The sequence below is a fragment of the Botryllus schlosseri genome, chromosome 13 (assembly GCF_051294905.1).
Source record: "Botryllus schlosseri isolate E-star chromosome 13, Bs_hap1, whole genome shotgun sequence".
NCBI lineage: Eukaryota > Metazoa > Chordata > Ascidiacea > Stolidobranchia > Styelidae > Botryllus > Botryllus schlosseri.
In genome coordinates, this window is record NC_137248.1 from 4,035,051 (window position 1) to 4,049,293 (window position 14,243).

A 14,243-nucleotide genomic window follows, 5' to 3' on the forward strand; every position below is an offset into this window, starting at 1 on the left:
ACTTACGGCTGACACTCGTCAGGGCCTCAGGGGTAATCGTCAGCAACTAGTATAGAATTTGAAAAGACTTTTACCCTAACCTACCTCCAATCATAATATTACCCCAACCCTAATACCCCCCAGCCTCCAACCCTAATATCCCCCCTCCCCCAACCCTAATATCCCCTCTCCTCTAACCCTAATCTTGGGACACCCTAACCCCAACTTTGACCCTAATCCATCCCCAACCCTAATATTCCCCCAACCCTAATATCCGCCTCCCCCAACCTTAATACCCCCTCCAACCCTAATATGCCATAACTCAAATCTTGGGATACCCTATTACCCTAACCCCAACTTCAACTGTAACCCTCTCCCAACCCAAATATCTCTCTCAGCAAAGGCAAAAAACAATTTAATTTGACGTTTATAAATTTTGACGTGGTCATGAGAAACATCCATAGGTGATCATGGTGAACATTGTTCGATGTCTGCCTACTATTGAAGAAGCACCAACAAGCTTGACTCTGAAAACACTATAGTCTACCGGTAATGCCGACAAAATGCCATTCTCCATTTGTGATCAAGATCCAACCAAGAGTCAATTTTTCAAAAAATTACCATTTTGTAAGGTCCGCATGATAGCTATAGAGACTCCTAGCACTGTGTAATAGTGTTTATATCTAACAGCAGAAAACTGCATGTCATTTTATTCATCAATCTTCTGTGGTTGTGTTCACCAGGGAACATGATAGAATGGTCTTCGCCGGAAGATGTTGATCTGAGCGGAGTGGAGTTCAAGGCCATGCCCAGCGGCGCTCACACGATTTCATCTGATTTCCTGTAGGTTGAACTTCAATTTGACTTGTACAAACTACTTGATTTTCAAAATGCGCAAATCGAACTAAAACCTTGAACAACATGCAGTAGCTAAGTCACAACTAGACTAACAGATAATATGCATTGCTGAATATCAAATGAGCTAAGAAACATTGAAGTTTGAAATTAGAGGGTTTTCAACCCCCCTATCTACGCTGTTGCTATAGTGATGACTCCGATATAGCAATATCTACAAGAGCGTCACACAATAGAGCAGCGTCATCACAATTCACGCCAAACGACGAAGCTCCGGGTTTTAATATATTTGATGAATATATTATTTAAATGTATATTAAAGTTCTGTACCCCAAAAAGTCTCTTGAAACTTGTTTTCTATACAGTTTTTTTTAAAGCGCCACTAGAACTACTTGCTCTTCAAAATCCGCAAGTAGAACTAGAATTAGAACTACTCATTTTTCAAAATCCATAACTAAAGCTAGAACTATGGTGGTACTTGAAAAACGAGTAGTTTGTTGACCGTAAACAAACTAGAATGGTAGTTTGTACAAGTCTGACTTGAATGAATTCGAGTCGTGCTGTGTCCTACGTCTTCCTCGCATTTCGCAGGTACTTCCGTAAAGGTAACATGTTCGGCGTCAGCTGCTTTGCCAAAATTGCGGTATTGTCAGCCGAAGAAAGAGGATGCCGAATGAAATCGGTTGGGGTTTTCACAACGTCATACTCAACACTGCATAGGTACAAAGCCTTCCTTGAGGACCAAGTCAAGTAAGTCTCCTTGTTACGCTTGCTCGCTGTCTTTACCGCTGTTTACTGTTACTTGTGTCTATCGTGGTTACATGCACTGCAGTGCACGATGTGTGTGCTGACAAGTTCATGATCGCATTGACCAACTGCTTGAGCAGCTGTGGCTAAGCTTATCATCAGCCATGCATTCTTTGTATTTATGAGTGAGTGGGCGGAATTCATTGCACTCATTTTCAAAGTCAAACGGCCAATGGGATGTCGTCAAGTTAAATAGGTGAATTCTCTCTGCCTCTGATGTTGATTATACGCAGAGCAGTCAGATATGTAGAAGTAGAAGTTGCACCATAACTTTCTACTCATATAAAAGTAGTAGTAATTTCCGAGACGTGTCAAAACTACCTCTTAGTGGAAGTACAAAGGGTCTGAAAATTACTTGAGTAAGTAGTTTCAAAAGTAGATTTGGCAGTTGATCGCAGGTAGCTACTTTTCCAAGATGTATCTTCACGACTAATGACTGATGTCCAGGGTTGTAATGACTCGAGTCTAGTGACTCGACGTGACTAGAGTCATTTTATCAAAATACGGAAATGAATCGACTCGAGTCAATCTCGAGTCATTGTGCATTGAGTCGAGCCAAGTCATATGACTCGAGACTCAGACTGCCAAGACTGACATTTCATTGTAATTTCGAAGAATAGTAAAGTAACCACACTGTTGGGATTTCTTCTATTGGTACTGCTACTTAAAAGTGCTAACTGCTAAACTGCTAAAAGTGAGGAAAATTACTATATTATAAATTCGAACCATTCGATATCACCAAACAGAGTTATAAAAAGTGGGTTTGACAAGACATTAACTGGAAACTGAGCAGTCAACACAATGACTTGGACTCGGACGCGACCCTCTGCTCGCTGACTTGGACTCGGACTTGACTCGGTTGTGAATTGAAAATAACTCGACTTGACTCGAGTCAAAACTATAAAAGCGAGATTGACTTGTGACTCGGAGCCTTGTGACTTGGTTACAACCCTGCTAATGTCACACTAAATGGGCAGAATCTTTGAAAACATTTGAGTTACTCTGTTCTCATGACAATTTCACTCTTAAAGTGGTGCAAAGTTATCCCAAAACTACTTTCTACCTTTCTAAATTCAACTTGTAGAAATCAGGCAGTTTTGCCTGAAAAATGTTCATATAGAGGTAAATGTACAATCAAAAAACAACCACAAGTAAGTAAGTATTACTGCAGTAGGCTCAGCCTACTTGAGTGCTCCGAAAAGTAGAATTCCTTCATTACTAACCCTCTGATTATGCAGCCGCCTCAGAACTGTCCATGTGTAGGCTTTCGAGTTACTGTCGGTAAATGTTTAATCGATCGCCAAAGTATGTGCATTTATATCTAGCCATTTACTGGAATCGCCTGGGAGCTACGGTGAATTGAAATCGTTTTATGAGGAAAAGAAGGGCGTTATCACGGGTTCCCGTGTGGCTGATCAAAGTCTTCTTACACTTGGACCGACGGCACGGTACGCCTCGCCTAGTATGAAGGTATGGGATTTAAGTGGAATTTGTCAGGGTGTTTTCGTAGTGTCTAGCGTTATGTATTTGACGATGTTGTTCTGTAAGCCGTTTGCACGCTAGAGTAGTGAATGAGTGGGGAGTAGGGTTGTTCAAAAATAACTTTTTTTTTTTCGAATCCGGGATTCACTGATAAAATTGTCAGGTGGCCAAAAACACATACCAAATCTAGCTCAATTCCAACTAGTACACATCGCGGCAGAGCCAATTGAAATCTTTAAATTTATTTGGAATTGCGCCAAATTTGGTGTGCAGTCTTTTTTTAGACAACCTAACAATTGATTCTTCATTTGGTCTGCAGTAAAATATTGGCAAGTGATAGTCGTAAGCCCGCTGATATCAGAGATCGTCAAAATAGTCATCGTTGGCACTCAAGTAGATGTAGAAGTTAACTCCATAAATCTCTACTCCGGTACAGGTACAAATAGCGATTTGCAATTGTAAAAAAAGTAAGTAGTCTGGTAGTTAGTAGGTTACTCAAGTAGAAGTAAGTAAAAATTAAGTATTTTAGGTTTAGTTTTGTCTAAAAAACTGTAGTAGTAGTAGTTTATAATCATTTCTGATTTTGTACTATGTAGTGCATGTAGGCAAAACGTACTTGGAGTTGGAGTACTTGAAAAAGCAGTACTTTGTTACTGGCCACATCTGGTAGTTGATTTATATTTGAACTGAAATTGAATTCTGTTTTCAGATCAGCCACCCTGTCGGGTCATTTACGCTGTTGGTTCGGTTTTTCGGGGCGGACGTGTTTGTGCTTTGGAAGCTGGCGCTCCTGCAGAAGAGATTGTTGTTTTTCTCACCTCCGCCCATAGGAGTGGTCTGCTACAGAGGTGCGTCTTTGAGCGCAGTGGTTATCCACTCCACCTCCGGTCCACCAAATTCATTTTGTATATCTATTGCAAAATGAGAAAACTTGCAGCCTTGTCCTTTAATTTCACAGACATAATTATCAAATTTGGAACTGATGTGGAACTTTATTTTATTGTATGTCAAGATGCTGTCACTGTTATACCAAACTGTTTAAAAAGTAGGCTACAGTCGGTTCTGTGTCAAAAATTTAACGGAAGTCGACACCGACAGTACGATTCTGTGGCATTTGACACTATAACAGAGTCTATCAAGCTGTAAAGTCGCATTTCTGTCAAAAAACCTTAAAGTCAAAATTAAGTTTATAACTTTATCAGGACTTGCAGGAGATACCGCTTATAAAACGTAATGTATCAAAACGACAGTGCAAATATTTTTCATTCAATTGAAATTTCCACTCTTTGCTTTCGCGTTCCATAATTTTGTGTTTGCTATGTTGATTTGCAATTTGTGCTGGAAGCAAAACACAAACCTGAATTTCTCCAAGTGCTCAAATGTCATGAAATGTGTTTTGGGGACTTTTTTAAAATTTACCTTTCAATTCTTCCAGTTTACTGTACGACTTGCCTTGCGAGACACCGGTACACAAAAACGACGAGGCAGTCGCAGAAGCCGTATTTTTACGTCAATATCGCCGACATCGAGCAATTGGAGAACGAGAGCTCGTACGTAGCATGTAAGTATGATCGGACATCCAGCAGAGTCGATTCCGTGTCCTATATCAAGATTTGAGTCAAGTATTTGAGTACTATCACACTGACCACAGTAATAATGACAAAGTTCAACTCTGTATGTTCTTTGCAACCACAAGGAAAATGATGCCAGCAACAGGTCATGTAAAATAATTTCATATTTTTGGAGCATGGTTATTTCATGGTGCTTGGCGATCATTGGTTACTTGAGGGTACTTGACAAAAATGTCGTTCCATGGATATTCGTAGCCTTTTGCAATGTTTTTTTTTCAATGCTGAGTTGCGGCTAACGGAGGCATTAAAAGGCTATAACGGTGGAAGTGAAGCATTGAAACTATATTTTTCGTTGGCCAAATATTACTCTGGGTGTGAAGACGTCTCTTTTCGTTACTTGAAATAGGTACAACGGAAAAAGTGTTCTCTGAAAAGCCTCACTTGTACGACGTTTACGTCGATAACAGGATTGTGAGATCGTGCAATCCTTCCTTGAAAAACAACATAAAAGCGAACCGGGCTGATGAAGAGAAATATCAACAGCTTCTTCATTTACGGTAAGCTAATTTTTTAATAACAAGATTTCTTTACAGTGTGTGGGGCGTGTTTGGTAGAACACGTAGAATGACTACGGCCATTCGAAGTTTTAAGCCACGTTACTTTTCAAACGGGCCTGCAAACTGCTCTGGTCAGTAGTTCCAAACAGCAGATTTGGTGAGGAGTCGCATGCTTTCAGCAGTTTATCAGAGATGGCTACTTTCAGAATTGCAACATGTATCTTCGCGATCAGCACCAAATATCTGATGACACTAAGGTACAATCTTCAAAAATGTATTCTGTTACCGTGACACAGGGGCTATTTCACGTGGTTCTCATGACACACATAATAGCAGGGGTCGGAAACCTTTTTCGTTGGAAGAGCCATATTGACCCTATATCGTCAATTGTAATTCTGAAAGAGCCATGCAACGATTCGAATTGACGGCTGCGTCACAGTTGAAGATTCGTTACGTCTTGGTGGCACCAAATCGAAGTTCACTGCGTGTGATTCGTCGCGTGCACCATATTTCTGTTTATACGCGGATATGATGGTATAACGCCCACGCAATTCAACTGGATGTCCGACGTACGAGCATGCATGGAGCATTGGACAATTTTGCTTAGCTAATAGTCATACAGGCGTCGCCATGTCTGCTTTTACCTCTGTTTAATCTACCCATTGTAAAATCCAAGGTTTCAAGGCGTGCAATAGTGGGAACGGGGAATTATGATATTGGATTAGATATTGACTGCAAATTTGTTTTCGCCATTATGTAAACTTCGTATCGAACTTCTGGCGGATTAAATTTGTATTTGTATTGTAAATGTAACACACTAAATAACGTTAAGGTAGCATATTTGCGCTTTACTATTCTTCTAAGTTATAATGAAATCTCTGTCTTGGCCGGCCTAGTCTCGAGTCGTATGACTTGGTTCGAGTCATGCACAGCGACTCGAGTACAAGTCGAGTCGATACACAAATTGACACATTTTACGTATTTGAAAAAATGACTCGAGTCACCAAAAAATGTACTTCTTGATGTAGTGTTGAATATTCGTGCACTACTTCTACTTGCACTTGATAAGTTTACGAGATCACTTCTGCTTTTACTAAGAAGCAAGGTTGACTACTTTTACTACCTCTGACAAATTGTAAGGGCATTCCAGTGTTTTTTAAACCGCATTCAAGAGGACTAGCAACCCAAAAACCTAAATTTCGGATGGCTACCCCCATCACCATGAAATTTTCGCAGTTGCTAGATGTCGCTATGCTATAAACAAAAAATCTTCGTTCTGCCCTGCAGATCGTGGATTTTTTTGGTCTCAAGGACAGAAAATGCACCGACATGGGGAATGCAAAATCTCGATATTGTGAAGCCCTTTTTCCGATCTAACGCCTTCTTTAGGAAGTACTAGGACAGAGCTGTACTATGCTAAAATTTCAAGGATTATGTGCAACCCATCTCGGTGAAATTTCATTTCGAAATTTCAAAATTCAAAAAAATCCCAATTTTTGTCATAAATCTGCTGTAAGTTTACTGTGACGTTCTGTACCTCTTGACATGGTAGACGTACGACTAAAAACTTTTAGCATAGCACAGGTCAAAAACCTTTTCAAAAAACATTGATTGACACATTTACGATAAATATTCCATAGAAATTTTTGGTTTACCGTAATGCGACGTAACAAAATTTTACAATCGAGAAAACGACTATCAAACATTTGAAACGTAAAAAGTCAATGAACAAGTGTTACCGATGTAATGATAAAAATGAATGCCAGAATGCTAGAATGACAACTGACAACAATCTAACAAATTTGTACCCGGAGATACTATAGATAGATATATTTTATAACAGTCAAACCATATATTTTATAGAGTTATCGAAACATGCGATCTTGTGGTTGGAACCTGAATAAAAGGGTGTCTTTATTTTGTACATGCAAGCTAATGAAAAGTTAATGAAGCTAATTAAGCTAATGAAAAGCTAGTAAAGCTAATGAAAAGCTAATGAAGCTAATGAAAAGCTAAAGAAAAGCTAATTAAGCTAATGAAAAGCTAATTTAGCTAATAAAAAAGTAAGCTAATGAAAAGTAAGCTAATGAAAAGCTAATAAAGCTAATGAAAAAGTAAGCTAATGAAAAGTAAGCTAATGAAAAGCTAATGAAGCTAATGAAAAGCTAATGAAAATGGAAGCTAATGAAAACCTAATGAAACAAGCTAATGAAAAGCTAATGAAGCTAATGTAACAAGGAAGCTAATTGAACACCACACTTCGAAAAACTTCGCTGATTGCAATTGCGAAATGTGTGCGTTTGTTGATTGACGCTGAATTGGTATCTTTGAAATAATAATTAATAACCGACATCAATGCCAGCCTCGTTTATGGATGAACTATGCTTCGAGTACTATCTCGCGATATTATTGAAAATACTCGTGTTCTACTCATTTACGAGGGGACGTCACAATGAGGTTCTTTGATAAACACATGTTAAACTCTGTGGTGACGTGGTGATGTTGCAACTCTACCTCAAGTACACTTACAAATGTATCTATATGCGAATTACAAAATCAATGTTAGAGACAGTTAGTCACACTTAGCAGTGGTCACACTAACGTAGTAGGTTGGTATTAATGGTGTTTCTAGTGTTCTACTACTATAGTATGGTCATTTTACACCAGGCTGGTTCATTATTACGGTTCCTGATCCGCCGACTGTTTTGGGTCGGGGCTTTTGCAAGACACCGTCTACGCGGATCGTACGAGCAGTACAAGCCTACACCCTACATATCCAGAAACATTCGGGTAGGAATACTGGAGCCGACTTCGGCCTGATTCGAACTCCCAACCTATTCGTTTTGCAGCTGCGGAGCTGTGAATATATTCAAGCGAACTAAAGTGGAACTAGTCAAGTATATTCCGCGCTAAGCATTATTCTTGTCGGATATTATGATAAAAGATCACGAGCGTGGATGCGTTACGACTCGCTAGTCGATACCTTGCCCCTCCCTGTGAAATACTATAAAGTAGAAATGATACGTGAATCTCAAAATTCAGCGCAGCAAATATATGCAATTACAAAGTAGTACATATCCGGACGTTTTCAACGTTAGTTTACACATTGCTCATTATCAGAATGACAATGGCGCCGAGTCTCACTAGTACGTAATTTAGGTTTCGCAAAGGTAACGAAAAAGAAGTCTTCCCAATTTTGAAATTATGCGCAGAATGATTCAGTTCTAAAGAAAACGATCAATAACACTGGTCAACACATATTTTTAGGCAGACAAGGTAAGAGTGGTTTTGGGGGTTCTGAACGTCACTGATTCCGAATATGACCTTAGTTTTTTTCAAATTGGCTCTTGTTGTGGAGATAACCCATGGGGCTATTTTGACCAAAATCCCCCATTTTCGCGGTAATGACTAGATATAAAATCGGCTCAGTCGTACTATAAAGTTTAGATATTCAATTTATTTGTTATTTTTACACACAGAAGACTCTCTTAAGTCAAAATACAGCAACAGCACTATATTTAGGGGTAGTAGATTTATCATAGTTACAGACTTTCACGGATATCATGTACAATGTACATGAATGAACCCCAGTCATGTGCATAAGTAATTACTTGAATAATCAAATAACGTGGCATTAATTCAATCAGTTTTACGTCAACCACCTATTGTAAATTTGAAATAATCAGTTGGAATATAATATTATTGGTATCTTTTAAATCACAATTGTTTTTTGTACGATTTTCGCCTGTGAGCTATTCGGTGCAGTTACTCGAAAGGTTCCGGCAATGGTCTGACATAATATGTTCAATTGTTCATCTCATCTGCCCTGATATCTTTCTTTCGTTGTTCTGATGTCTTGGTGGAACCTCTACCCTTGCTAATCAACAAGGAAATCAGGAAATATATCAAGATGACTGAACAGGAAGTGAACTTTTATGCTCATGTTTGTGCTCAAGTTTTCGATATGCAGATACGAATTTTCAGACCAACTGTTTGTAGTTGGGTGCTTTGTGATCATCTAAAAAGTTATATTTACTACATCTTAGGAGAAATTACATGCAGTGAACTCCTTCCTAATGTGAAATTGGAATCTTTCATCGGTATTCAAATATACCAGATACCAGATTTAAGCTTCTCGTTTGATAGGGTTACTAGGTATACCCACTTTGCTGACTCAGCGGAAAATTATCCATTTACCAGTCAAAAGAAATGAGACTCCTATGAGTATTGTAGTTAAGCCTTTCGAGAACAAATTTTACAGCTTCATACTCCTCTTTAATATTGGTAGAATGACCAATAGATACAGGAGAATATGTATTTCAAGTGTGCGAAAGGACTATTTTTAGGCTTGACAAACTGCTTTTTTGACAAACAAATATTTCACATCATGTCATGTTAATATTTATAGAATGACTGAGAATGACATGAGGGTTCTTCATAGTCAATTAGCTATTTATGCACAGTATAAAATTAGAAAAAACTACGATTTACTTCCAACCAAATGAAATACTTAAGGGTGAATACAGTAATTTTTGGCTTTTTAGGGATATAAATATCTTCTGACAAAGAGCCAATCTGACAAAACTAATGTGATATTCGTAATCAGCAACCTCAACAACCCCAGAAACGACTCTCAGATGGTCTGCCTAAAAAAATTTTTTCATTTTGTTGGCCAGTGTAATCTAAATTATAATCTGTCGATCGATGTGAAGTTTATTTGTAAAATCAAAATTACTGTAATGCCCCCAACCAATATCCACGCTAATTCGGTTTACCAGACATATCGCGTGCTGAAACGGGTTAATCCAGTTTTGTACGATGCGTTGATTGATAGCAGGCATGCTGGCGCTTGTGAGACAATGCTGTTTTCAAATCCTCCTTGCCTTCCTAACTAATTACCACTAAGAAATGAACTCCCTTTGAAATGTCGCTGATGTTCATGTTCACGCTATCAAATTCAATTTGCAAACATAACCGGCCACATTCTCTTGTTAGGCGTGCTGGCACTTTAGCACCGAGTAGGCAGAAAAACTTCGTCTGAGATCACCGCTGTATGTAGCAGTGTTGGGATGACTCGAGTCAGACTCGAGTCACCTTTTTCGTATGACTTGACTTGACTCGAGTCACTTTGCTAAAATGACTTGACTTGACTTGACTCGGCGTATCAAAAATGTGGATTGACTCGTGACTCGGAGCAAAATTCACGAGTCAATTTCGAGTCATCAAGCAATCGATGTCGATAAAAATCATTGTATCGTGCATATGTTCGGATTGTACGCGAAACGCTGGTGTAACCCATGAGAGCGACCAATCATTCAATGATCGTGCGTTTTACTGAGCCTCCATTGTTCTCTCACAAATAAATTGATCGCAAACAGAGTGATCGGAGCTTACAGTCTACGCTGTAGTAAACTAGTAGAGTAAAGTAATTTGATAGCAAAATGTCTATTTCTGTTCTCTGTTCTTACGTTAACCAAACCTCTTGTTTCATTGAAATTGAACTCCAATATAGTTTATATAGTCCTCAACCATCGGCGCAGGCTGGAATTGTATCATATCAATTTGTAAATGGGTAATATATTGCATCTTGTCAATTCGTTTCTCTATTATTAACTTTGGCTGGTAACTATAATCCGACGCCATGCAAGTACTTACGTAGTTAAGCATTTCTACGTATATGTGAGCAATAAAGCGCCTTCTTGGGTTTTATATTTAACTCTATATTCGTTCATAGGTCCAGAATCAATAACCACTCAATCTTTATTTCACCCAGCTAGCAAAATGCAATGACGTAAGCATGCCTTATACTTCGAAAAGGCAACTTGACTTGAATTGTGACTTGACTCGTGACTTGACTTGACTTGACTCGACTTGACTCGAGTCACCTCCGAAATTCGAGTGACTTGACTTGACTCGAGTCACCTTCGAAAATCGATTGACTTGACTTGACTCGAGTCAAAATGCGCAATGACTCGGAATGACTCGTGACTCGAAGGTAGTGACTTGATCCCAACACTGGTATGTAGTGGCGAGATAACGTAGCGGTATAATCCGCAGCTGCAACACCAATGGGTTGTGGGTTCGAGTCCGACCGAGGTCGCCTCCAGAATTCTTACCTAGGTGATGGAGGTTTATCTAGGCTCCTCCTCGCCATCTCGTCCGTGTAAGCGGTGTCTTCTAAAAGCCAAGAATGTGGGCCGTTGTACAAGTCGGCCGCTACGGAATAGAAATGAGGAAAATTGCCTGGTGTAAATGAACATGGCCAATTGGCCATAGTAGTCGACACCATAGGCGCCGACTTACGAGGTTACGAGGTGGCGCAGCCACCTCGTCACCATATTTACGAGGTGGCGGCCACCTCGTACGAAATGCTCAAACGTCCAAGTTGTTTGTGACCAGTAATTAGTAATCAGGCGAATCGATGCGACCTCCTCAGAGACGTCTTCGTTATTTATACGCGCGTGTACCATGCGCGTAGCCAGGGGGTTCGAATCCCCCTGTTTGAAACGCGAAACCCCGTCATTTTGAAATGACCATTTTAACTCCAATATTCAGTAATTCAGTAATTGTGTTATCATTGTTCCGTGCGGCGAATTTGCGAGAGGCAAGTTTTCAATCAGCGCGAAGAGTCTGTGATGATATCCCGCTGAGATGGTCGCGAAATTAGGTCAGTCATTGCCGGGTGCGTGGCAATTAGGGCTGGGCAAAATCGAGTACCTGAGTGATTCGATTCTGAATCACGTAATATGCTTCGAGTCGAGTCGAGTAATCGAGTATCACTCATTATGACGTCACAACAGGATGTACTATGTCGAAGTCCAAATATGAACCTTTTATGCCACCACAAAGAACGTAATGCCTGTTATCCATCACATTAAAGATACTTTGGTATTTTTTGGACCATACCGATTTCATTGCACTTCTTAACAATTTTGCTGGATGATAATAACTTCGGAAATGTGTTATTTCCAGCAACGTTCGCAGCTTTAAACTGTGCCTGGTATGCTCAAACACGGCCAATCAAGGTTTCACGGCTTCCTCAGTGGAAAATAGTATCAAAACTATAATTCTCGTCAGTAAATTAACTTTCAGTTGCGAGGACCGTATAATTTCAGTACTCGAAAACATCGTCTTTTACTACTCGACTCGAATCATTAAAATTACTACTCGATTCAGATTCGAGTACTCGAATCATTTTGCCCAGCCCTAGTGGCAATCGTCGCGAGCCTGATTTATCGCATCTCGAACCAGCCTGATTCTGCTGGCTTGAACAATCGCATCTGCAATAGGCCCAGTTCAAACTATATCATCGCTTGTCTGCGCAATCGCATCTCCATTGGCGGCTTCTGCCTGGTGTGCACGATATCATCGTGTTGATGATTATACGGCATTCTCGTACGATAAGATTGTCGACGAGACCGGAAGTGCTGTTAATTAGCGACTCCCTGATCTGTCGTGAACAATTATATACGCGCGCTTATCAATGCGTCCTACGTCTTATGTAGCGTTGGCGACGATTTGCGCAAGTCAAAATGTACGAGTTTATTTGGAATATGTGCTACAATGACGCCGATTTCAGGTGGTTCAAACCTTTCCTCTTTTATAACTCAAGCACAGCTTCTGATGGTTATGTTCAAGTATCAGCGGAAATCAATTACGCATGTACGCACGCGTCGCACATGTTTGCGGACATTCGATGTCATTCAGTTTCGCGAAGTCACTCTTTAACCACAATCGCTAATCAGCATACACTTAACGGCATTTTATCCAAGCTATCGCCATCGGACAGTAGCAGCCAAAGCATGGTAGGCCCGAGACGCGGTAGTTAGGCTAGCGATATCTTTCGTACTAGGCCTATTGCAGATGCGATTGTGTATGCCAGTGATAATCTCGTGTGCACCAAGCCAATGCAGATGCGATTTTGTAAGCCAATGATGATATCGTGCGCACCGGGCCTATTGCAGATGCGATTATTCAAGCCAGCGGAATTAGGCTTGTAGGTGATGCGATAAATCAGGCTACCAACAATTGCCGTCGTGTCCGGGAGATCGTGTCGCGTTACATTGTGCAGTGCAATGCGTACGGACGAATCTCGCTTATTGTCGACACGCCTTTCGTTAATTGGCCGCGCGTAACAGTGATAATACGACTGAATTGCAACCGAGTATTACCGTCAGAGCGCTCATTTGAAAAGGGCGGGGTTTCGCGCCTGGATGTACTCCAAAAAAGCTTAGCGAACGTAAATTGGGAAATGCACCAATGCCGTCAAAATCCCTGTTTTAATCTGCAAACAATTGCCGCGATGCGAGCTTATCAATGCGAAGCCAGAAACCGCACGAGACAATTGCTGATTAGCTGCGCGATTTCACGTTTGTAATCATCATTATTGTCGGTTTGAAACCTCATATTCGAGAGTTGTCGTGTGTTACTTGCGAACTTGCCGGCCCAGTGCGTGGTGTATTTCGTTACTCACACGACGCATTGCGCGTTGATAACATTGATGCAACTTCAAATTCTTAGTGACGTAATCACGTAAATTCCGATTTTTGTTCGATGCATTCCGCCTGATGGACGAATGATCGTACCGTTTTAAGATTCCACTTAATAACTTGACTGCGTGGTTTGATAATAATGAGTGCAGAGTCGATATTAAAACGTACCGTAATACGCAATTGGTTAACGCTGATCAATCAATCAATCAATCAATCAGTACACCAGCGGCATGTAGGAAAGTGCGTTTAGTGCGACGATGACGTCATCGACACGGAACAATTATGACGTCACACGACTTCGCCACCTCGTAAAAAAATAAAAGTCGGCGCCTATGGTCGACACACACCATGAACACCTCAAAACAAACCTGTCGGTGCCGTCAAATCTTCCGGTTTGCAGGGTGCCGTTAGCGAAAAAAAAGGTCGAGAATCACTGTGCAAGGGTGCCGCGGACTGTTTTTCATTTACAGAGGGTGTCGCGAGGTTGAAAATTTTGACAA

At 40.4% G+C, this 14,243-nt stretch overlaps 2 protein-coding genes across 3 annotated transcripts in view; one reads left to right on the forward strand and one right to left on the reverse strand.

Annotated features, from left to right (window-relative positions):
- The window catches only part of LOC145454728 (tryptophan 2,3-dioxygenase-like), a 328,104-nt gene that overhangs the window by 225,671 nt on the left and 88,190 nt on the right, over positions 1-14,243 (reverse strand). The gene's annotated exons all lie outside the window — the stretch shown is intronic.
- Positions 1-14,243, forward strand: part of LOC145454726 (DENN domain-containing protein 11-like) — a 134,115-nt gene that overhangs the window by 1,064 nt on the left and 118,808 nt on the right. For both annotated transcript variants that reach the window (XR_013920209.1, XM_080332716.1), the window contains exons 2-7: positions 723-822; positions 1,426-1,584; positions 2,967-3,111; positions 3,833-3,971; positions 4,559-4,684; positions 5,101-5,251. Coding sequence is in view for 1 of the 2 variants with exons in the window: in XM_080332716.1 (XP_080188842.1) it covers positions 723-822; positions 1,426-1,584; positions 2,967-3,111; positions 3,833-3,971; positions 4,559-4,684; positions 5,101-5,251 (820 nt within the window). In the remaining variant the exon portion in view is untranslated. The remainder of the gene's footprint in view (positions 1-722; positions 823-1,425; positions 1,585-2,966; positions 3,112-3,832; positions 3,972-4,558; positions 4,685-5,100; positions 5,252-14,243) is intronic.